The sequence below is a fragment of the Diadema antillarum genome, unplaced genomic scaffold (genome assembly GCF_040938485.1).
Source record: "Diadema antillarum isolate AM-2024a unplaced genomic scaffold, OU_Dant_1.0 scf00000017, whole genome shotgun sequence".
In the NCBI taxonomy this organism is placed as follows: domain Eukaryota; kingdom Metazoa; phylum Echinodermata; class Echinoidea; order Diadematoida; family Diadematidae; genus Diadema; species Diadema antillarum.
Window position 1 is genome coordinate 3821710 of NW_027270906.1, and position 25665 is coordinate 3847374.

A 25665-nucleotide genomic window follows, 5' to 3' on the forward strand; every position below is an offset into this window, starting at 1 on the left:
GATAAACAATATTGGTACAGCCAGTATATTATAGTATATTGCCTGAATTTGGACTTTTGCAACAGAATTAAAACATGTTACGTATATCTATCCCGGTAGAATTTTTCTTTGATTTAACAGATTACTGATTTGTAAATTTTCAATGTTTTTTCGATGATTTTTCAACATTATGTAGTGGGTAGGTGGAATACTACATGATGATAAATTGTGCCCAAGGAATTGCATTTTACACCAAGCTGCAATTCTGTGTTGCTTGAAGGTTTGCATGGTGAAGTAAATGAGGGAGAAAGGTTTGACACCATGTGCATGTAATCCTTAACCGGATCGTTGCTTGGCAGAAGAAGAGCCTAGAAAGAGGAGAATTGAAGAGGGAAGCGACATATGGGGGTTGTAAGGAGGGCAAAAAGTGAAGAGTGGGGGACAGTAATGGGCTAGAAGTTGAAGTTGCACTAGTGGAGATGGTAGAGAAAGGAACAGAGAGAGTGATAAGGAAGAATAGAGTGAGAATCAAGTAAGATGTTCAGACATCGTTAGGAGGAGAAAGATGAAATGGAAGAGGAAGATGGAGGAGTTGAAGGTTGGAAAATCATGGAGATAGGAGAGAGAAGGGAAGATTCATGAAACCAAGAGAAGAATGAAGTCGGCGGACAATGTGGACTGTGGAATGTGGAATCAATGGAGAAAGGATGAATAATCCCATGAAGGAAAGGTAAGTCGAGGAGAGATGAGACTATGTTGAGAGAAGGGAGAGAGAAAGAAGCTGCAACTCTGTCCACTATTGCGTGGAAGATCAATGGATACTATTATGGCCTAATTTGTTGATTATCGATGATCGATTATAAAACATTACATAGCAACCACAATCTGACTCTCGGATTACAATACTGTCACCATACATTTTTGGTTATTATTTTGTATTTTCATTGATGCTTATGAATACATGTGTGTATTGTCCATACTGTGCAGGGCCTCCACGAACAAGTGTTCAACTCATGGATGGAGCAACCTTGTGAAAATATGACTAATGAATAAATTAATGATAAAAAAATTATGTTATCACAACTCTATTTCACCCATTTGTAATGTACATGTATATGGGTCCACTTCAAAGCATATACATGTATCAACAGTTTCTTCAAGAGTATGGAAACTATATTTTAACTTTAAACTAAATGCATTAAATGGCATAATGCAATAAACCAGAACATGCAGGATTTATGTGATTGATTACCTACATATATATTTCTGTGGCATCCCATTAAAATTTCATGCAATAAATGCTTATAGTTTCAGAATACAATAACATTCATGCACCCTGCTTGTGTGTGTGTCTCTCTCTCTAGCAGACTTTGATCTGGTCACAACCCTCTGAGAATTGAAAAGCAAAACCAATGTATCATGATTACTTCATAGTCATCAAAAAACAAACAAACAAACAAACAAACAAACAAACAAACAAACAAAACAAAAACCAGTTCCTTGAGTTGTTCAGATCCGGCTTAACTTACACCTATGGACTCGTGTAAAAACAAAAATCCACCAAAAACATGGTTTGCATCAAGCGTAAAGAGAATGGAATGTTCTTGCATGGTGTCAGTTACTATACTCCAATGTTTATTACCTGCTTCTTTGATACCTTTAAAAAAAAAAATCTACATTTTTGCTATTTACAAGTCACCAAAGTACCTTCAAGTTCTCTTTTAAGTAGCATTGTTCAACTAAAGATCTCTTAAATTAAGTGTGGAGACAGCATACAAGTCTGACATTTTAATTACTGAAAATCTCTTTGATTATGCGGGTATAAAATTTCTATTCAATGTATTACCGGACCCAATTCCCCAACTACAGTTTCTTTCTAGTTGCATACTTGTATGTAAACCAGTGCACAGCTCCTGTTCCAAAGACCCAAACATTTGCAAACAATGAAATCATAAAATGAATAGACAATATAACTTTGCTCACCTTCTTCAACCCACATGTGTATCATGCATGAACTTGGCAATATTCAACACTTTGCCTCAAGAGGCAAGACAAAATACAGAAAAAACATCAACACTGGTCATGTATAATCATTGTGACAGTGTATCTCAGAGATGTTGAAGAAGTATTCCTACAGAACCTCGCTAAAGTTCTTGAAATTGGTGTCAGTGCTGAACTACCATAAGGACATAGCCACTCACCTACCAAAATTACACACAGCATTATGGCCAGTGTTGTAACACAACGACTACCCATACCTTGTAAATTCAATATTACTTACTACATATATTGCACATGAGGAGTCTTCAATAGAACCTTATTTCTAAATACACCAATTTGCAATGCATTCTTGACATACCACTCTATAGAATATCTTTTAAGAAGCAATTTTTCTGCAAAGAACAGTACAAAATTTCTTCTAAAATACTAGTCCAGCAAACCAAAACTCTGAATAAAATTTGGGTAGCAGAAATTTATATTTTGTTCTTAAATGCAAACAACCCCAAGTCAGCATAGTGAAAGACAAACTTGCATTTTTCTAAACTGTAATACTATGCTGAGGAGCAAAATCCCATTACTGTACCACTTCTCCGTAGGACAAATTTTAATGTCTCGCAATATCATTTCAAATGTGACTTTAATTCAACTCTACATATATCAATGAAAATTTCTTTGCTTTTCGTTTGTCATGTACATGTAAGTAGCAGAGCTACACTTTGTGAATCTGTCAGTACAATTATACCTTAACACAAACATTGTTTTTCATCCTTTGAAATGAAACTCCTTAGTTTTTAAGAAATGTAAATTTCAGACTTTCCACAAAATGAGACTTTGCTGCAATATTTATTTCCCCGATTACATCATGATTAGAGACTGCAGCCTGGAACCTGAATTCACATCCCAATGATCAACATTTCATAATGATCACGCAAGTATGTAGAACCATACTGAGCGCTATTCACCCGTTCATGCAGTCTCACTTGGCAAACAAGCTGGTCTCTCTTCAACAGTCATATCAATCTTTATGGAAGTATCTCCTCTTTAATGCAAGATGCAATCCTTGAGAATGTAAGCTGCCAATTTCTTTGGGCACAGAACCATCTTCCCTCAGCAGAGACTTCGACCCCAACCACCTGATCTGGAGATTCTCCCGCCTGAAACCCCTAGCAAACGGGAGACTCGACATCAGGAGCGCGGAGTTCCTTGCGGCCGGGGTCTAGGGAGTGCTTATGAGTTAATGGAAACTCTAGGGTTCTAGATGCTCTCTCGTGCTATCTAAGGCATATTTTTCAACATACGATGACACTTAGTAAATCATTTCAAGCGGGAGACTCAGAGCTACGGCGGGAGAAACTACCTCAAACGGGAGAATGGGAGATTTTGCAAAAATGGGCTTACGGCGGGAGATCTCCCGTTAAAAGCAGCAGAGTTGGAGTCTCTGCCTCAGCTCCACCTGCAGACGAGGCCAGAGCATCTCCTTGCCGACAGGATGCTGTCATTCCACACCATCATGACTCCAGCGCATTCTCCTGGTTTCCCAGGGGACCGTGCCGTGCCCGTTTCGCCTTGCCGTGCTCTGACTGGATGCAGTTGAAGTGGTCCAGCAGCTCCACCCAGTTGATGTTCTTTTGAGGGGAATTCCCCTTGCTGAGATGGGAGATGCAAGAGAGAGGGAGTAAACCATGATGGTAAATAAATGAGACAAAATGGCAAGAATAATAAGAGGACTATGAAGGGCTTGCACAATATCTGGTCGGGGGAAAAAAGCTTCTGCTTGTCACTGTGCAAATTTAAAATATGTCTGCATCATTTTGTTGAATTTTGAAGTGTTCACTGGAGTCGTCATATACCACAGTCTCATATCATAAAACATATATGATGATTCCATAACGTAATATGTGCAGTGACTAACAGCACTCATGATAGCAGTGGTGAGTTGTTAAATTGTTGCGGATTGTGAAAATTACTGAGAATAATGGTATACATAATGAAACTGCGGACAATAATGACAAAAGTATCTGAAAATGTGTTTTCATTCAAAACACACACAAATACACATTCATGCAAAGTAAACTAAAATGAGCCAAACAGAACCAGCACAAACACTGTAACAAACATAAAGCTTAGTGGAAAAATGAGTAAAGAAAATGGGATTCCATCAGGATTCGAATCCGAGACCTCCAGATGCTAGCCCGATGCTCTACCAACAGGGCTATAGAAAGTCCTAGTTCAGTGTTCGTCCCAGAAACCCTAAATTTACAATGCTGGAATGGTCAGAAGCTACAGCAGTGTGTTTGTGTGTCACACACACATACACACTTGAACCTGGCATGAAGCCAAAGGATAATTCAACTTGGGGATAAATTCGAGGGGTCACCGAAGTGATGCAGTTTTTTGAGTATGTAACAAATGCAAACAGAGCAAAACTGACCAGTAACGAATATAATTTATTGTGGAAAAATAAGCAAAGCTTGTCACCTTGAAGAATCCACATGGGACTTGTTTCCTGGTAGGAAGAGCTTCTTGGAGGGTGTGGCTGAGCCCGCCATGAAGGCCATGTTTGGCACACAGGTCAGACGGTTGTGGAGAGTGCTGAATGCCGTGCTCTGTGGTAACAGCATCAGGAGGCCGTACAGACTCTTGAGGAGGAACGGATTGTGATCAGCATCCAGGAGCTGAAGGCGAAGATCTGGGTTGGAATGTGTGAGAGAGAGAGTCATAGCTTTCATCCATTATGTCACAGATGTATGTGTAATGAAGATTGTTGACATTGTAGAAACTAGCTATCATGAGTATCATATTTGTATATACTATATTTGATTATATTGATAAAAAAGAATTGTAAATGATGCCATACAGAAATAAATCAAATCAAATCAAATCAAATCAAATCAAATCAAATCAAATCAAATCCAGAATGGAACCAGCGAGCAAATGGAATGCAAAATAAAGTGTTCTATACATCATACAAAATGATTATTCTTTGATGTCTTATCAAGGCTTAATTTTTCCCTTGGCTCATCAGTAAAAAAAGGTACACTAAAAAAAAACAAGGAAAAGTAGAAATTACGCCGTGCGTAATATATGTCCCCGCCGGAAGTAGCATTTTGTAACAAAATGTACAATACAGGTCAAAAAATCAAGGTCAAAGGTCAAAGAAGTCAAAGGTCAAAATTCTGTGTAGAAGTGTTGAAGCCCTCACCTAGTGCCATCACATAAAGCAAACGGAATCGAAATCGGGTTAGAAATGGCGAAGGAGTAGCATTTTGTAGCAAAATGTACAATACAGGTCAAAAAATCAAGGTCAAAGGTCAAAGAAGTCAAAGGTCAAAATTCTGTGTAGAAGTGTTGAAGCCCTCACTTAGTGCCATCACATAAAGCAAACGGAATCGAAATCGGGTTAGAAATGGCGAAGGAGTAGCATTTTGTAGCAAAATGTACAATATAGGTCAAAAAATCAAGGTCAAAGGTCAAAGAAGTCAAAGGTCAAAATTCTGTGTAGAAGTTTTGAAGCCCTCACCTAGTGCCATCACATAAAGCAAACGGAATTGAAATCGGGTTAGAAATGGCGAAGGAGTAGCATTTTGTAGCCAAATGTACAATACAGGTCAAAAATCAAGGTCAAAGGTCAAAGAAGTCAAAGGTCAAAATTCTGTGTAGATGTTTTGAAGCCCTCACCTAGTGCCATCACATAAAGCAAACGGAATCGAAATCGGGTTAGAAATGGCGAAGGAGTAGCATTTTGTAGCAAAATGTACAATATAGGTCAAAGGTCAAGGTCAAAGGTCACGACTGAAATTCTGTGTAGAAGTTTCAAAGCTCCCATGTAGTGCTATCATATAAAGCAAACAGAATCAAAATTGGCTCATAAATGACAGAGAAGTAGCAAATTGAAGATTTTGATCACACACGGACGCACACACGGACGCACACACGGACACACGGACGGACGGACGGACACACACACGTACGGAGCCCGTTTCATAGTCCCCTGCTCGAACTCGTTCGGCGGGGACAAAAAAAAATTATGTCAAATCAACCTACATGAGACACAATTGAATAAGAATGAAAACAAATAATTTGCCCCTAGTTATTACATTATTTAATCATGAATTAAATAATTTAATGAGATTTAATCTAAATTTTCCACTTCTAGGATATTAGTCTGCACTGCTCATGAGTCAACCACTCTCCTGCTTCCAGTGCAATGATCTCTATTTAAGATAACTTTCTGCTGTGATGAATCCTGATCATTTCATTACTAATAAATCTACATGTATGAGAGTTCCAGGAAATGAGTTGCCTATAATCAAGGCGGAGATTGCAGCTATTGTTTTCGCTGTAATGCTTAAAAGTCTGATGCGGTGAGATTATTATCTTTGCTGAGCGATACGTTTGATGTGGCAAGACTAAGAACAGTGGAAGCATCCACCGCCCATATCCACTCGTCTTGCGTAAGTCACTGTTTTTTTTATCGACTATGAATTGATGGCAGTTTTTCGTTCAAAAACTACCACCAATTCAAAATTGATAATTAGTAAACAATGACTACAGCGAGATGAGTGGATAGAGGTGGTGGATGCTTTGCGTGCATTCTCTGTTCGTAGTCTCGCTGCATCAGACATATCGCTTCGAAAAGACAAGAGTCTTGCCACATATGTTTTGCGTAACAGCAAAGACAATAGCTGCATCCTCTGCCTCAATCATTGGCTAGGAAATGAGAGGCGTGGCTACCAATCACGTACAGGTGAAAATGGGTGATTCAATTAGCTGCACCAGTTTGTCTATCTCTGTGAGGAAATCTACAGTCACTTCCAGGTCGCCACTGAGGAACATGATGTCAAGGAATAGCACAACAAAAAAAAATGCACAACTTTTCATACATTATAATTCAGTCACTTATCTCAATCAAAACTAACTGGAAATAAATCATTTTGATGATACAATGAAATTTCAATCATGCAATCAACAGATACTTGAAATATGAATAGTGCATAGTTTCAAGGTATATTCTGACATGTGGTTTCATATTTCTCAATCTCTGCAGCACACCAATAGCAATGATGATGATAATGATTGTGTGGGTGTGTATGTATATGCGTTTGTGCATATGTGTGTACATACACACGTACACACATACATATGTAATTATGTATGGGTGAAGTTTTTTTTTTGGGGGGGTGGGGGTAGTTATAGTAAAGTAGTACATGGTTAGGAAGGGTATTTAGGTCAGCTAAGGAGGATTGTTGTTTAGGATTGGTTTTATTTTAGATATAATATACTTTCTTTCTTATTTTCCTTCGGTAATTGTTGTACCACTGCCATTTCAGTTTGTTATATTTTAACATGAAAATGTATTAATTACTTAATTTATTTTTTAAAAAATTCTCTTAAGTTGTACAGTAATACCAACGTAAACTGATGTTTCTTGTATTATATGATTGGAAGTAAATGAATATTATTTGGAAAAAAATGTGTACATGCATGTTTTTGTTTTCATACATATCTATGTCTGTATGCATCAGGGCCAGTCAAAGTAATTGATCAATTTGTGAATCATTATAAAACCAGAAAGCACCTGAATGAGACTTTCTAAGTGTGTGAGCACTGAGCACATATCAACATTCTGATATTGACAAAGTAAGGGGAAAATAAAACAAGGACAAAATCTTGCAAGTACTCTCAGACTTTGTTATCATATAAGACAAGAGGATAAAGCACAGAAGGATACAACTGGTAGATGAGATCGCAGGCATGTTTGTAGTTCTGGGTGAGTAGACAGAGAGAGACCGTGGCCACGGGACTGTGACACCATGACTTGTAGAGACAGCAGAACAAGCTGCAACTTGCCTGTGTGGTGGCAGAAAAGTCACAGGTTTACAAAATGCATTACATCCATCAATTCCCTTGACTTGCAAACATGTGCTATGCTCAAATGACAACCAGGAAACAGTCACTGGTTTCACATGCAAGGGTGGTGGTGTAAATTATACAGTGCACTCACGTCGTACCGAGCAAGGTTATAAGAGCATTTTTTCACAACGGAGTAAAGATTCACAACGAAGTAAAAATTCAAGTAAAAATTCAGGTAAAAAAAAAAAATCCATATAATCTTGATATACTTTACTTGTTTAATTGTAACAAAATTTCTACACAACACAAGAAAATTGCCAGTCCCAAAGACTTCAAGTCGCCTGTATTTCTGAAATAGTGAGGAATTTTCCTGATGACCAAGATAAAATACCAATAAAAGGTTGTGCCCACAAGCCACCTGCTGAGCTGGGGAAGCAACTCAGATGAATTGTGACAAGATTCATAACTCTTGGTACTGCATTCCCTACAGTCACTTGGCAAGCAGAAGGGCATCAAACTCATAGGTCTGCTTCACAGAGACAATTTTAAGTCTTGTGCATGGATTACCATGGATACAAATTATGATGGCATAAATGTACCGCATACATCACACATATCAGCATCCCCTCATCCAAACTCTACATTATTATTCAGAGCCCGGAGAAGGGCATCTCACCTCAGACTTGAGCTCCTTGAGGTTGGTGCGTAGCTCAAAGAGTTCGGTGGAGGTGAGGAGGATGGTGTTGAGTGTCTGTACCATGGTGGTGGCAAACTTCATGTCTGGTGTCTCCAGGAGAATCTTGGAGAGAGCCTGGTAGATGTGCTCAGCATTCAGCAGGAGACACAGCTGCCTGTGAGGGAGATTTCAATTTTGACTGGTAGTCATGTTATCATCCGGGCTATTCTTGAAACGAACTGCAATCTGCCATTCAGTGTATCACTTTGATTTCTACATCCACTGCCACTCCATGTATGCTCGTTCACCATTGTAGCTACAAGAATTGTCAGCATCATTACAACAACTACAACTTCACCTACAATTACTACTACTGTTACTTTTACCGTCACCACTAATACTAATTCTACCATTATGACTACACTGCTACTACTATGGAATGGAATCTCCTCAAACTAGGAAATTATTAATAAATCACCTGTGACTGCTAACTGTAATACCACCTCTGTTTCTACAACCACCACCACCCTACTACTAATACTACTACTGCTACTACTACTATTACTATTATTATCATTATTATTATTACTACAACTACTACTACTACTACTATTACTACCACTACTACTACTACTACCAATTCTACTACTACTACAACTACTAGAGATACAAAAAGCTACTGCAACATCTACATCTGGTTTGAGCATATGAAAACATGACAATGATGCTAAATATGTCAAATTGAGCTGGTATTATAAATGACAGCACCCACTGCAATATGTGAAATCACAGCAAAGATCTCGGGTTTGCACAAACCTGATGATGTAAGACCCCCTGTCCTCCAAGAGCTGAGGGTTGGTTCGGAATAGCTGCAGGAGCTCCACCATGAAGACAGTGAAGTACTTGTTCGTGCCGGTCACAGACCGTGGGCTTACTACGGTGGTCGTCGATGATGGCATGATCTGATTGGATGACTGCTGGTCGGCGACAAACATTGGGCCAGCTGATGATGACACGATCTCAGCAAGGTTCTCAAGATCACGCAGAACAACCTGGACAGAGGAAAGAACAAAGTGGATCTCTTAATCCCGACAAGCAATCCAAGAAAGTAGCAATGGGGTCACTTAGTTCAAAGAAGAAATGAGAGTTAGCACAAGAAAGATTTTATCATGTTTTCCTCCCCGAAAAATTCCCTCATCACTGTTCTCTCATTTGTAAATTTTCTACAAACTCAAAACTTTTTGATGTAGCAATCCAAGAAAGTAAAGTAAGAAAAGGGTCATTTACTTCAAAGAAGTGAGAGTTTGCACAAGAAAGATTTTGTCATGTTTTCCTCCCCCCCCCAAAAAAAAAAAAAAAAAAATCATCATTACTGTTCTCTCTTTTGTAAATCATTATTCTCAAAACTCACAACTTTACAATGTAGCAAAACTATGATTTATAAGACTGTGTAAGGAATATTTTATCTGTTTAGAAAATTCCATTGTATAAAAAATATATATTCCAAATATTTTGTATTTTGACAATGAGCACTTGTCATCCTGACTTTGCAAATAATCCTTACGATGGTGATAAACATCTGCAATAGCTGAACTAAAGAATACTGGGGATTATCATTACTACAATTATCATTTATTTGGCATTTCAATTCAACATAAATCCAGGGAGAAAGTCATATTACACAAAGCAAAAAATGTGTTGGTTCTAGGTGATTCAATGTGAATAACGGAGAGATAACAGAAGTATTTGTAACAAGCAAAAATCAGTAGGCCTAATCCTAAACAAAGTCCCAGCATAACAGGCATCTACAACTTTTTCTGCTTCTTTCCACAGCCAGCATCTCACTTAAGGCACTTGTCAATACGTACACATCATACATACCTCATCTGATGGGTCCGACAGTGTTTTCAGGAGAACTGGAAAGAGCTTTTCTACATGGTAAAATATCTGCAGAAACAAAAGATAAGAACATCAAAATGAATTCTCTGATAAGATGACTGAAAAGATGCAAGTGCAAATGCATTAAACATGAATTTTCTCACACCATTAATTACACCTGGGTTGAATTATGTCGTCCCTGTCAAGTGCAGGTGCTTCCAAACATACAAATGTACATGTACACAGAATCTACTTGTTTGTTTGGTTGTTTACTTATTTTTTTTTTCAGTTAAGATTAAAACATTTGTACTTATAGACCCATAGTTGAAAAATTCAGAATATAAAAGCTACAACTCAAAAAACAGAATCTAATTCTATGTCACTCATGCAGCGTGATTTGGTTAATTCTAAATCCTGTATCTCATGGTATCTACCACATGAGATCTGCACAGAGAGAAAGTTACCTTATAAATAATGCCAACAATTTCATGGCAAACACATGTGTACAAATATTGACCCATTCATTTTTTTTTTCTACATATAACAAAAGATTGGATGTTCTAATAATACCCTCTTTTCAGTGCATAATAGAGGACAAAGATATAAATAAATGAGGCAATAAATTCTTGAATTTAATCAAATTGCATTATATGTTTCAACTGATAGCTACGACATGCAGGCAGCCACAGGACTGACGATTTAAGTCTGTACGGAAGGACTAGCCAATGAGGATGGAGTGCCTGGGCACAACCACCACAGCCGGGGACTTGAACCAAGGACCTCAAGATTCATAGTCTGTAGTCTCGACTACTGAGCCACAACACAACTCCTCAATCCAGTATGGTGAGCCTTCATACTGACATGATGGTCAAACTCACTGATGAAGGTGAGATCTGCAGCACTGTCGCCAGAATTTATGATAAATCTATGATGGAATCAGGAGAATCTTTGAGGATTTGGTCTTCCACGATGTAGGTAGAGGCTTTTGTCATGTCATATGTAAATTAATGTATGCGTGATTAATTCTGGGAAGCCCATGTGGTGAGAAGCTTCAGGAGCTCGCACACATGGCGCTCTAGGAATAAAGTCTTGGCATTTCCTCTGAGATGATTGGTGATGATGTGGCGTTATTATTGTCAAGTGTCAGAGAAAATGATGCGTGTATTGCTGATCATTGCTATCTCCTCCAGGTTGTAACACTTTGCTTCTTTACACAAGTTTGGTATCCTTGCCCTGTGGCACACCCTAGCAACCAGAGAGGAATGTCCTCAATCTCACCTTCTTTGGAGTCTTGATGAGTAAGTGGTAGACCCACTTTAAGACAGCATCCCTAGTCTGCATAGACTTGTGTCCCAGGTAGCGGGTTAGGACCTGGACTATGGGGGCTAGCTGGAGCTGTGTGGGTGGGACAGCCCACATCCTGAAGGGTGAGTACAGATGTAAAGAGGTGGTGGGGAAAATTACTGGATTATTACTGCAATTACCTCATCTCCATAACAATATCATTCAAATCTATCCTTTAAAGAAATAGTATACAATGTAGTATTGGTAGAGATGAGGATTTGGCTTTTAATTTTTTTGTGAGATACCAAGAAACCACGTATGAAATGGTACAGAGCATACCATTCTAAGAGGAATTCAAAGTTATTTGATGAAAACTGGGGGGTGTTTCATCTATTTAGTCAGCACTGACAAGTTGTCAGTCTCTGACAATTTCAGTAAAATCCTTGGTTTTGATTGGCTGAGATGTTCTCTTCACTGACTGTTACCATGGTGATTGTCAGAGACTGAAAACTTGTCAGCGCTGACTAAATTGATGAAACACCCCCTTGGTTTTGGAATGGCTGAGACATCTAAAAACAAGTAATGCAAAGCGATCATAATAAAAGGTGGGTCCCCACCTTATATTAGGATCACTCTGTTTTGGATATCTCAGCCATTTTAAAACCAAATTTCATTAAATAAATGGTGAATTCCTCTGGGAATTACATGTTCTTTCATATTTCAATAGAGGTTTCTCATTATCACAACAAAAATGTTAAAAACGTGAAGGTAGGTCTCAACCAAAACTATACAATCCCTTTAAATCATGACTGTCATCCTCTTTTGTGTCTTTGGTGACCTATAAAGTACCGAAGTGATGATGACACAGTCTTCTGTCACAGTTCAGGTTGGAAGAAGGAGCGCGCATAAACACTTGGACCAGGTGAGGTTGTTTAGAACCAGTTTCCATGGTGATGTATGGCCATAATATCACACTTTGGTACTCTGATGTTGTCATTAACTTGTGATGTAGCTTATGCTACACTACTCTCATCCACTGCACTACAATCTCTTGTGATAATTATCATTATTAGCACTATGTAATCTCTGAATATGAAAAAGTGGACATGAGGCAAAGTACTGAGCAGTCTCATGTTTTAATCAGCCAGGATGATTACCAGCAAAACCAGTTCAGTAAAGTGGGAAACGATACCAATATACTGCACAAGTAAAATCATTAACTCAATACGTTTCTCTGTAACTGGAGTTGGTAAAAAGAGGTTGCCTATTTATCTCTTGCCCAGTCTAGTACAGACAACTTTTCATGATATCTTGACTGAAAGAAATAACTGAAAAAATATTTATTCACATGCTACTAAAATCACTAGTATATATCTCATTGAGTTTGAACTCTTGTAGCCTGAAAGATGAGATAAGTGAATAACTTTAAGGTGGAGTAACAGAATGAGTTGGGAAGTTTTCCAAAATTCTTACCCTTCTGATGTCTTCTCCTGTGTGTTTGAGTTCATTTGTTGAGGTGCATCTTCGTCGTCGCCGTGGGTTACCAGCCGCATCAAACTTTGATTGACCGTTGTGGCTACTTCTTTGATATGTGAGCGATGAAGTCAAGGATCCAAACATTCTCCCTCAGGAGCTTATGGTATCAACAACAAAAAAAATCATTAATATAAGACTTAGAATGTAGCTAAAAAAAACATGAGGCAGGGATACTGTTGACATCATGTACAGACTGAGATATAAAGAAAATAAACAGAAAATTCAACATATTTTCACTTTTCTAGCGTAACGAAAGAGCACTTGACTTACCTCTTTCAAAAAGCAGGGGAAATAATATTATCTTCATAATAAGTTGAGGGAATGAGTAATTTTCATAAAAATACAATTTTGTAGAATTCTCTTCATATTTTCATATTGGTATATAGAGGGTGCATGATGTCACAAACTGTAGTCTAGTCTTCTTATCCAGTGATGGCGAAAACTTTAGAATTCATAACTTATAAATTTTGAACGGATTGTCTATCTCTCCTTAAGCTTCTCTGATGTGTTCTACTATGAATATTGCTGCATTCACTCAATTCACATTTATATTCAAATTTCATTTCATTTATCTCATTGAAGACTAGTGTGGAGTACACTTGGGCAGGTGTCTATGGGAAATGTGTGTTATAGCAATATCAGATCATCCTCAATGGGGTTAAGAGTCCAAAGGTCTTGCTACAGTGTAAACCAAACTTGTTCAGAGTCAAGCAAGGATATTTCTCCTCTGCGGTTCCTCATAGGCAAGGCAGGGGAGCGTAGCAGCCAGCAGGGCAGACAGAAAGCTTAGCAATGTCCGTCCCGCCAGTCCCAGGAATTCTCTGATCCACGTCATGGCAGTGAACTGTATCAGTTCATCTATAATTGAAGCAAAGGAAGAAAAAAGGCATGGAATGTCGCAAAGAAATACAATGAACATGTGACATACAGGATTTTGTTACACGGAAGAAAAGTCAAATGGTGACACCTTATCCCTGTCATATTTTAGACTGTAGATGTTGTTTTTACGATTAACAATAAAGTGAATTAAATTGAATTGTATAACCCTCAGTAATTGATCATTGTGCAGGTCTCAAATGTAAATATATGCCTCTCATTAGGAATTATGATCATTCATCTATCAGAATATCAATATTTTCATCGAACTCTATGTGGTGCAACAATCACAAGAATGATTTGATACCTTTTTCACCTTGTGACTGTAGGATGCTATAAAGCACATAATTTCAGGAAAATATCCCAGGTGTTGCCATTTATTAGCCTGTAAAATACAAATATCTCAAAGCAGGGACATTGTTTGACTACTGTACACCGATATTTCATTAAGTACGGAATATGCAATAAAACAGTAAAGTAAAATATCTAACGTACTGTGACATGTTTGCCTCTAATTTACAAGAGTCTCAAAGTACAGACATTATTTGACTACTTTGCAAAGATAACGGTTTGTTATCCAGTTAATAGAAAACAAACTGAACTAAATTATGACTCAAGACTACCAAAGGTATCAAATAACATAAAGGTTGTTTTGGTAGATATAAAAAATAGAGACAAAAAAGATATGTTTTTGCTCTCAGCAAGCTTTCCCACAACTTTGCATTCATGTCAATTATGATTTTCAGATGACATGGTATATATTTTATGTTTCCAACAGTATTAATATCACTTAAACTACTTTTCTCTGCATTTTGAAATCTCTCATTTCATGGAGACAAATCATGTCGGCACATTTGAATAATTTGTACGAAGGAAATAACAATCACTGTAAAGTATTAAGAAAGACTTACAGATAAAGATTTCCTGCATTGCTTTGTGGTATCTTATTTCATAAATATGACAAAACATTCAATTCACAGGTTGAGTTCAGTATTGCATCATATCAATTGTAGTTCATTTTTCTGGGGCCTAAAACTCTGTGATCATTTACTACATGAGAAAATCAATGCTTAATTGTTATTACCGAAGTGGAAAACAGTGGAATGTTATATTGAAAAGCATTAATAAAGATGATGATAATGATACTACTACTACTACTACTACTACTACTACTACTACTACTACTACTACTACCAACTACTACTACTACTACTACTACTACTACTACTACTACTATTACTACTACTACTACTACTACTACTACTACTACTCTTCATCATCATCATTAACATCATAACAATGATGATAATAATGACAATTCTACTACCGATACTACAACTACTACTAATGATAATGATAACAACAGCTATTTGATCAGGCCACTCTGGCACATAAACGCACTCAAAGCACTTTACAATAAATCATTAACATCATCACCAAACACTGGCTGCCGCCGATTGACTTTCAATGTGAGAAGGCAGGGTCGTAAAATCAAACAATCATTGTCTCGGAATTGAAAGAATGGAGCCAGGTATCCTGGTGCTGGTGATGCCAAGTCTTCTTATGCAAACTATCATCGTCCCTAATAGACCAATAAATTTGGAGATCTCGATTCCGACAGGAGATTCTACTTGCGTACAGCTACCAGTCAAGAATGTATATTAACTATTGTCAATTCAACTTTCTTTTTGAAAATTGCTTTGTTACAGGTGTTACATTTGTGACCTCAACTACTGTTAGCTTTAATTTCTATCAGTACGTATGACACTGAAACTTGGCAGAAACATTCAAAGGTGAATTTCATTTATCCTCACTCAGTACACAAAATCTGTAGAACTTGTCTGTCCAGAAAAAATAAATAAATAAATAAATCTCCATGTATATAATATGGGATATCATCATTACAGTGAAACAGGTGAGAAACTGCTTATCTGCTCTCAGAAAAATTACATTCAAGGTGTCATGTCAAATCCCTCACAAAAAAAACCCCCAAACAAACGAACAAACATGTACCACACGTACTTGGGTACTGTCATTAAGGATCTTACAGGACTGAAGAAGAAACATAACCATGGGCAAGATTACTACTATTTGATAATCAAAGACATAGCTCACACACATTAATTTCTTTGGCTACAGTAATCTTCTCATCTGGTAGCACTGGATAAGGTACTTACACAGCATGTCTCCTCAGGAAACTACGCATGTATCTGTGACATACCTGAGACCTTTTTTTTTTTTTTTTTTTTTGGTAATGGACAGACCAAAACAATAAGCTTTTGTTCTCCCTAGAGATTCTTTCTAAGGTCTCTCTTGCTGTCATGAGACAAAACAAATGATAAAGAGTACATTTGAACTGTTAACATAATGAAACTTGCAGAACATCAAAGTACTTCCACTTCTGAAACCCAGATCGTAATGTGCAATAAAAAGTTTGGCAACAGGAAGTAAACATGCTTTAATAGAGTCAAGGGCTGGGCATACCATGTGACTGGCTCTGTGCTGTTAGGATGTTCACCATGCTGGCAAAATTTGTGCTGCTCGGAGACTTGCGGATGCCCTTCAAAAATTCATCCAGACAGAATTCGCACCTACAGAGCCACAGAAACAAGATACATACAATCACTATATAGCGACCACTCTCAGTTACATTGACTGTATTAATTTGATGACTTTATGTAATCATAATTTGATGGAAGTAAATTTGACACTGATTACTGAAAAATGGCCAGCATACATAATATATATCTGATTGTGTTCATGTTTGGCCTTCAACTTTGCTTTACGAATATAAAATTGTTTCCCATGAGAATTTGAGGCAGAAGGACAAAGACAACTTAAATTACACAGAGAGAATTTTTAGATATCTTTTGCAACTATTACCATTTAAAACTCATTTTAGATAAGTATCAAATACCCTGGAGGAGTTTAAATTTGATCAGCTATCTGTCACGCAATACAAATTTGATTCATCATGATGTCTTCCAACAAATGTTAAGTACAACTTTTCAAAATCTCTGTGAGGATTGAGCATTGTTTCAAGGTCAAATGAATTTCATTATGCAATTTGAGAATAAAAGCACAAATAAACTAATCTGGAATAGGTGTTTGTACCTGATTTAACTTAGAATCACCTAAGGTTATTGCCTTTATCTTAACTGCACTGGATATGACTGAAATTAATCCCACACTTCTTGTTCTATCACTTGAAATCAAATGTACATTTGTGTATTTGACTTTAACCCCGTGACATGTCACCTTTGACCTCATGACCCCACAACTAACTCAGAATATCTTTGCATGGTTATCCATTTTTACACTAAGTCTCATTTTGATACATATCACAAGTGAAAGGACATACAAACAGACAGAAACTCACAAACACAACATTTCCTGCATTATTTCATGGCAGCACTACTAACTAAAAACAATAATAAATAAAATTATAAAATAATGATAATCAACTAAGGCACTGGTGAGTTACATTAGCACTTACATCTTTCTAACTTCCTTATTCTGGTCGCTGAGAATGTGGAATAATCCGTCGAGGATTTCTGGCAAGTAGACTAGCATGTTGATATCAGGCACTGCATCCAGTGTGGTGACCTAGCAGAATAGATGACATCATGACATCATCATCTTTTAAATGCTTCGTCACAAAGACCAATTGTGGAGAGTAAAGAAAAACATGTATACAATAATCCCCATTACAGTCAGGAAAACAAATAAAAACAAAACTGTACTGGAAGTTATCCACACCACTGTCCAGCCAGTACAGAAGTTTCTACAATACAAATTGTCATGTCATTATCTGGTGTGACACCTTATGACTCATTTGTACAGGGGATACTAATCATAACAGGAAGAAAGGGATGTGACAGTCCTTGTGATGGATGTATTGTCTTGCAAGACATCACTTGCTCGCCACTTTCTGTTCTGCCCTGTGCGTAAAGGTCCTGTTTACCTTAGGGAGCAGTGATTTAAACAATGTTCAAAATATCACTTTTGAAGCATATGTGTAGGTCAGTTGTATCACAAAACATTCTACCATATATTTTTTGCAATAAAGACTAAAATATAAGGAGATATCAATATTTTTCTCATTAAACCATAACTGTAGACGGCTTAGTCTGAAAACATTTTTTATCATAACTATTGTTAACATTTTGTATGCTAAACAATACTTAACATTGATTACACTGGTTCAAATTTTTACATTGGTTGTTACTATCCCTAACTCACATTTTAGAACTATTTTGAAGCGCTAATGTTGGGTTTTTGTTTCATCTGCAATTGGTAAATTATGCCTTAAAAGGGATAGTTTCCTCAAGTGCATGTGGATCCAACAAGTGTGGAGAGCCTAGCAAAATACTCAGTGAAAGTTTCATGAAAGTCATACAATCACTTCAAAAATTACAAAATGTTTAGACTTTATGTGAATTTGTACAAAACTGCTCATGTCATGTTGTACCACCATTATTGTCCATTTGAGGAAGTGTTTTTATTTTTTCTTATCATGTAAATGAAACACATGTCTACAAAATTTTGTAATCCATCAACCACAAATCTTTCAAACTTACCCATGAGAGAATGAACTGGCCCACAAAGGAATTCTGGGTGTAAATCCGATCTCTGAGAAGTGTGATGAAGGCATTCAAATCAAAGTTTGGACTTTCCGTCACTATGTCCTGTGAGTGTAACCACAAAAAAAAAAAAAATCATAACAGCATGATTCTTCTTACAAGCCTACTTTAAAAACAAAAATTACGCGGTGCGTAAAATATGTCCCCGCCGGAAGTAGCATTTAGTAGCAAAATGTACAATATAGGTCAAAAGATCAAGGTCAAAGGTCAAAGAAGTCAAAGGTCAACATTCTGTGTAGAAGTTTTGAAGCCCTCACCTAGTGCCATCACATAAAGTAAACAGAATCGAAATCCGGTTAGAAATGGCGAAGGAGTAGCATTTTGTAGCCAATGTACAATATAGGTAAAAAATCAAGGTCAAAGGTCAAAGAAGTCAAAGGTCAAAATTCCGTGTAGAAGTTTTGAAGCCCTCACCTAGTGCCATCACATAAAGCAAACGGAATTGAATTCGGGTTAGAAATGGCGAAGGAGTAGCATTTGGTAGCAAAATGTACAATATAGGTCAAAAATCAAGGTCAGAGGTCAAAGAAGCCAAAGGTCAAAATTCTGTGTAGAAGTTTTGAAGCCCTCACCTAGTGCCATCACTTAAAGCTAACGGAATTGAAATCGGGTTACAAATGGCGAAGGAGTAGCATTTTGTAGCAAAATGTACAATGTAGGTAAAAAATCAAGGTCAAAGGTCAAAGAAGTCAAAGGTCAAAATTCTGTGTAGAAGTTTTGAAGCCCTCACCTAGTGCCATCACATAAAGCAAACGGAATCGAAATCGGGTTAGAAATGGCGAAGGAGTAGCATTTTGTAGCCAATGTACAATATAGGTCAAAAATCAAGGTCAAAGGTCAAAGAAGTCAAAGGTCAAAATTCTATGTACAAGTTTTGAAGCCCTCACCTAGTGCCATTACATAAAGCAAACGGAATCAAAATCGGGTTAGAAATGGCGAAGGAGTAGCATTTTGAAGCAAAATGTACAATATAGGTCAAAGGTCAAGGTCAAAGGTCACAACTGAAATTCTATGTAGCAGTTTCAAAGCTCCCATGTAGTGCTATCATATAAAGCAAAAAGAATCAAAATCGGGTTAGAAATGGCGAAGGAGTAGCATTTTGAAGCAAAATGTACAATATAGGTCAAAGGTCAAGGTCAAAGGTCACAACTGAAATTCTGTGTAGAAGTTTCAAAGCTCCCATGTAGTGCTATCATATAAAGAAAACAGAATCAAAATTGGCTCATAAACTAGAAATATCACTTAAGGTGATTAATACCCCCGCCCAGTGACGACAGTCTTACCCAAGGAATGATCTTTCCTTGATCTTCTGCCATTTAAATGCCATTACCATGGCAACGCAGCTTCCGACACGTCCGAAAAATATGTCTTGCACATCTTCCCACCAAGACTATTGTGTGTGCCACATTTCATAAGCTTTTGTCAAAAACTGAGGAAGTAGTTCAATCCACAAGATCTTTCCTTGATCTTCCGCCATTAATATGCCGTTACCATGGCAACGCAGCTTCCGACACCTCCAAAAAATATGTCTTGCACATCTTCCCCCCAAGACCAATGTGTGTGCCACATTTCATGAGCTTCAGTCGAATACAGAGGGAGTAGTTCAATCCGCAAGATCTTTCCTTGATCTTCTGCCATTTATATGCCGTTACCATGGCAACGCAGCTTCCGACACGTCCGAAAAATATGTCTTCCACATCTTCCCACCAAGATCAAGGTGTGTGCCACATTTCATAAGCTTTGGTCAAAAAACTGAGGAAGTAGTTAAATCCGCAAGATCTTTCCTTGATCTTCTGCCATTAATATGCCGTTACCATGGCAACGTACTTTCGGGTACTGTCGAAAAATGCGTCTTGCACATCTACAACCAAAGGCACACATCTGTACCAAGTTTCATGGAAATTGGGCAAAAACTGAGGAAGTAGTTTGCAACACAAAATTTTTCATCATTTTGGCTCATAATATGTGAGCTGTTACCATGGCAACATACTTTTTGTCACTGTCAAGAAATGTGTCATGCTGACCTATATCCTAAGACAAACATTCAACATGAATTCCATGAGAATTGGAAGAACACTGATGAAGCAGTTTTGCCATGAAGCATTTTGCCCTATATTTTACCAATAACATGCCGTTACCATGGCAACGCACTTTTTGCCACTGCAGAAATATGTGTCTTGCACATTAACATATTCAGATGAACATCTGTACCTAATTTCATAAAAATTGATCAAAACTGTGGGAGGAGTTCGCGACGCAAGATTTGTACCCATTTTTGCCCATAATATGCCGTTACCATGGCAACGTAGTTTTGGGTACTGTCAAAAAATACGTCTTGCACATCTACAACCCAAGGCACACATCTGTGCCAAGTTTTATGGGAATCGGTTGAAAACTGAGGAAGTAGTTCGCGACGCAAGATTTGCAACGGACCGACCGCCCGACCGACCGCCCGACCGACCGTCCGCTGATTCCTATATACCCCCTTCAAACTTCGTTTGGCGGGGGTATAATGACAGAGAAGTAGCAAATTGAACATTTTGATCACACACGGACGCACAGACGGACGGACAGACGGACAGACAGACACACACACACGTACGGAGCCCGTTTCATAGTTCCCTGCTCGAACTCGTTCGGCGGGGACAATAATGTAATATGTAAATGATGAGGTTAACTTCCTTAAAGTGCACAGTAAAGTAACTCTTCCTTGCATCAGAGAACCCACTCAAATAAATTGAGCCTGCAAAGACATACATGAGGAAATGTACAGAACATTCATACCACATGTACAGGAACTGCAGTTGAAATGCATTACATCACACTTGCCATGAGATGAACCAACAATATACATTGTACATGCAACAGCTTCCCTGCCTGTCCAACAGCTCCATATGATATAAGTGAGCAACAAAAGTTATAGTTGCATTTATATTTTCAGGAAATGTTTTGGAATATTAATAAAAAAATGTTGTGAGAAAAATAAGAACAATATCAATAATGATTATAAAATGGTGATAGCATCATCAATAGTAATCAATATTAATTATGATGATAATAATGATAATACCCGGTAATAATAATAATAATAATAATAACAAGGAAAAGTAGAAATTACGCGGTGCGTAACATATGTCCCCGCCGGAAGTAGCATTTAGTGGCAAAATGTACAATATAGGTCAAAAATCAAGGTCAAAGGTCAAAGAAGTCAAAGGTCAAAATTCTGTGCAGAAGTTTTGAAGCCCTCACCTAGTGCCATCACATAAAGCAAACGGAATCGAAATCGGGTTAGAAATGGCGAAGGAGTAGCATTTTGTAGCAAAATGTACAATATAGGTCAAAAAATCAAGGTCAAAGGTCAAAGAAGTCAAAGGTCAAAATTCTGTGTAGAAGTTTTGAAGCCCTCACCTAGTGCCATCACATAAAGCAAACGGAATCGAAATCGGGTTAGAAATGGCGAAGGAGTAGCATTTTGTAGCAAAATGTACAATATAGGTCAAAAAATCAAGGTCAAAGGTCAAAGAAGTCAAAGGTCAAAATTCTGTGTAGAAGTTTTGAAGCCCTCACCTAGTGCCATCACATAAAGCAAACGGAATCGAAATCGGGTTAGAAATGGCGAAGGAGTAGCATTTTGTAGCAAAATGTACTATAGGTCAAAGGTCAAGGTCAAAGGTCACGACTGAAATTCTGTGTAGAAGTTTCAAAGCTCCCATGTCGTGCTATCATATAAAGCAAACAGAATCAAAATTGGCTCATAAATGACAGAGAAGTAGCAAATTGAAGATTTTGATCACACACGGACGCACACACGGACACACGGACGGACGGACGGACACACGGACACACACACGTACGGAGCCCGTTTCATAGTCCCCTGCTCGAACTCGTTCGGCGGGGACAATAATGGAATAATTTTCCTGGTATCGCATCGCAATTTGACATGCATTTTTACAACACTGCTACACAAACTAACCTTTGTGTAGCAGTTTTATTCCATAGAAGTGTACAGGGTACCATTCAAAATATTGATTATCAGCTTAGATTGCTACTCAAATATGAGTCTGAAAATTATTCCCTGATAATGAAAATAATAATAATAATAATAATAATAATAATAATAACAATAATAATAATAATGATAATAACAGCAATAATAATAATAATGATAATAACAGTAATGATAATAATAATAATAATGATAATAACAGTAATAACAACAAAAAAATAATAATAACAATAATAATAATAATCATCATCATCATCATCATCATAATCATAATAATAAAAATAGTAATATTAATTTAGGTCTTATCTATTGAGGGTAGCCTCTTCGCTACTTTACCATCAATAACCAAGCATTGCCAAATTTCTAGTATGTTGCACAAGGGGAAAGGAACACGCGGAAAAACAGTTTGTCCAAGGAAATAGGCACTAGGCTGGAGTTGAACTTTGGACCACTCACTGTAAATCAAGCGTCTTATCCATTATACCACAGTGTTCCCACTAAGATTACTACGACAATAACTTAATGGTCATTAATTCTCTGCTATCTAATATCATATCATGCTATTTATTTTCACTGCTATAGGATATGGTCTCTGTGTGACTAGCACTAGGAATTAAAAAGATTTTCACAGTCTGTTTGTGTTTCCTCACCATTTCTGGTGTACTATCCATGAACTTGCAGGAAGGGAAATCAAATACTTCCTATAGCATTACACAAACACTTGACTCTTGACCAATTCATTAAAGTTGTGATCTTTTCTATTGAATGGAGAATCAGCTACAGACATGTATTGTGGACATAACTTCCCCACCTTCATTAGCCTGTCAAGCAGCTCCGAACCATTCTTCACGTTGAGGTCAGGGTCTGCAGAAAGCTGTCAAATCAAGTTGAATGGATAATTAGAAATCGTCATTGAAACATGGAGGAACCACATGAAGACTCGATGAAGGCTTTATGCCACAATTTATAGTCCTATACACATTGTAATAACATAAGAGTGAATTTGAACTTCAATCTTTTTGATCATCAGACACAGATGTGACATATTATTCAGAGGTTGATGAAAAGAAAGAATGACTTCTGATCACCCATCACTTAATTCTAACTTACAAGATGACTCATCTTCAAATACTCTTATGATAAACACTCTAGTTCCGAAGTGAAAATTTCAAAGGGAAATCATGACAAACAATTCAGTACAGCTGTAGTTCACAGCATAATATCTTGTTGGGTTCCACGTCCCAGCAGTCAGCCACATAAAATTACATATTTTGTCAACAAAGTCTCCACTGATTCATAATGATATTCAATCAAAATCATTCTTTCAAATCTTACTATCAAACTGTTACAAATTCTATTTCACTCTTAATGTCAAGCAAAAATTACACTATTTAGGTACATTGTACAAAGTTACAAAGGCATGACTACATACATGTACATATTGAAAATTAACAATGGAGCAATTCATTCATTAATAATAGATATTATGCTATTCATAGTGAACCAACTCTTTTATGGCCATGCATGCAAAGTAGTAATCAAATGAATCCAAGATTTCCAAAAAAAAAAATCAAATTTCTTCAGAGACTACTCAAACTTACCACAAAGAGCACATTAAAGATGGTGTTGAAATGTTTGAGGATGGCATTCCGCGTAACCTTGACGATGTTGTAAAGAGCTTCGCAAGCAAAGTAGCGAGTCCTGCTGTCAGGGTCCTTGAAGCAGGGAATCACAGGTCTGATCAGGTCTGACACATATCCTGCTGACTCCTTGAGGTACACAGGAGACAGAAAAAGAAAAAGAAAAAAACTAGAAATGTCGCTTTGGCGACTGGTATGCCTCCGCCATAATGCATGACTTTCCCAATAGGTCTAGATAGTACGTGTGGACACTGTGTGATTACATTTTCACAAAATTGGCAAAATATTGGAATGACATGTTTGTCACAAATGTGTTGAATGTTCACCTTCCTTGACGTAGGTTTAATTGGATGAATAGGAGAGCATGTATCTAGGGATTTAAGGACTTTAACTTGACTTTGACCCATTCATACATTTAGGCATTGAGTAATTTTCAAGGTACAGGTGAGGAGAAAAAGTGCAATTTCTGAATTGAATAGTAAATTGTTACCATTTTCATCTGGGCCTTGACCCTAAAATTCATAAGATAATTACTTTCAGGTAGAACATGCATAATATGTACTAAGTTTCAAGGTAACTTGAGCCACTTCCGAGATATGGAGGAAAAAGTTAGTTCAGCACTTTCACTTGATCTTTGACCTTTTGACCTTTGAGGCAAAAAGAGAAAAAACAAGGAAAAGTAGAAATTACGCGGTGCGTAATAATGTCCCCGCCGGAAGTAGCATTTCGTAGCAAAATGTACAATAAAGGTAAAAAATCAAGGTCAAAGGTCAAAGAAGTCAAAGGTCAAAATTCTGTGTAGAAGTTTTGAAGCCCTCACCTAGTGCCATCACATAAAGCAAACAGAATCGAAATCGGGTAAAAAATGGCGAAGGAGTAGCATTTTGTAGCAAAATGTACAAAACAGGTCAAAAATCAAGGTCAAAGGTCAAAGAAGTCAAAGGTCAAAATTCTGTGTAGAAGTTTTGAAGCCCTCACCTAGTGCCATCACATAAAGCAAACGGAATCGAAATCGGGTAAGGAACGGCAAAGGAGTAGCATTTTGTAGCAAAATGTACAATACAGGTCAAAAATCAAGGTCAAAGGTCAAAGAAGTCAAAGGTCAAAATTCTGTGTAGAAGTTTTGAAGTGCTCACCTAGTGCCATCACACAAAGCAAACAGAATCGAAATCGGGTAAGAAATGGCGAAGGAGTAGCATTTTGTAGCAAAATGTACAAAACAGGTAGGTCAAAAATCAAGGTCAAAGGTCAAAGAAGTCAAAGGTCAAAATTCTGTGTAGAAGTTTTGAAGCC

At 37.4% G+C, this 25665-nt stretch overlaps 1 protein-coding gene across 1 annotated transcript; it reads right to left on the reverse strand.

The window, feature by feature from the left end:
* Positions 1-6717: 6717 nt before the first annotated feature.
* LOC139725810 (protein VAC14 homolog) lies at positions 6718-23854 on the reverse strand. Its single transcript, XM_071636893.1, has 13 exons — positions 23843-23854; positions 23544-23606; positions 18664-18771; positions 17580-17689; positions 16568-16674; positions 13928-14065; positions 13145-13262; positions 11666-11807; positions 10391-10456; positions 9326-9561; positions 8510-8684; positions 7712-7830; positions 6718-6805 (listed from the first exon to the last, which is right to left on the reverse strand). The coding sequence occupies exons 1-13, from the start codon at positions 23852-23854 to the stop codon at positions 6718-6720; spliced, it is 1482 nt and encodes a 493-aa protein (XP_071492994.1).
* Between the last annotated feature and the right edge of the window lie 1811 nt (positions 23855-25665).

What these genes read in the sequence shown, in the direction of transcription:
- LOC139725810 (XM_071636893.1), bottom strand. An exon ending in TGCTTGACAGGCTAATGAAG is followed by an intron (nt 18,772 to 23,543) that starts GTGGGGAAGTTA and finishes TTACACTCACAG; the next exon opens with GACATAGTGACGGAAAGTCC. An exon ending in CAGGAGAAGACATCAGAAGG is followed by an intron (nt 11,808 to 13,144) that starts GTAAGAATTTTG and finishes CTCACCCTTCAG; the next exon opens with GATGTGGGCTGTCCCACCCA.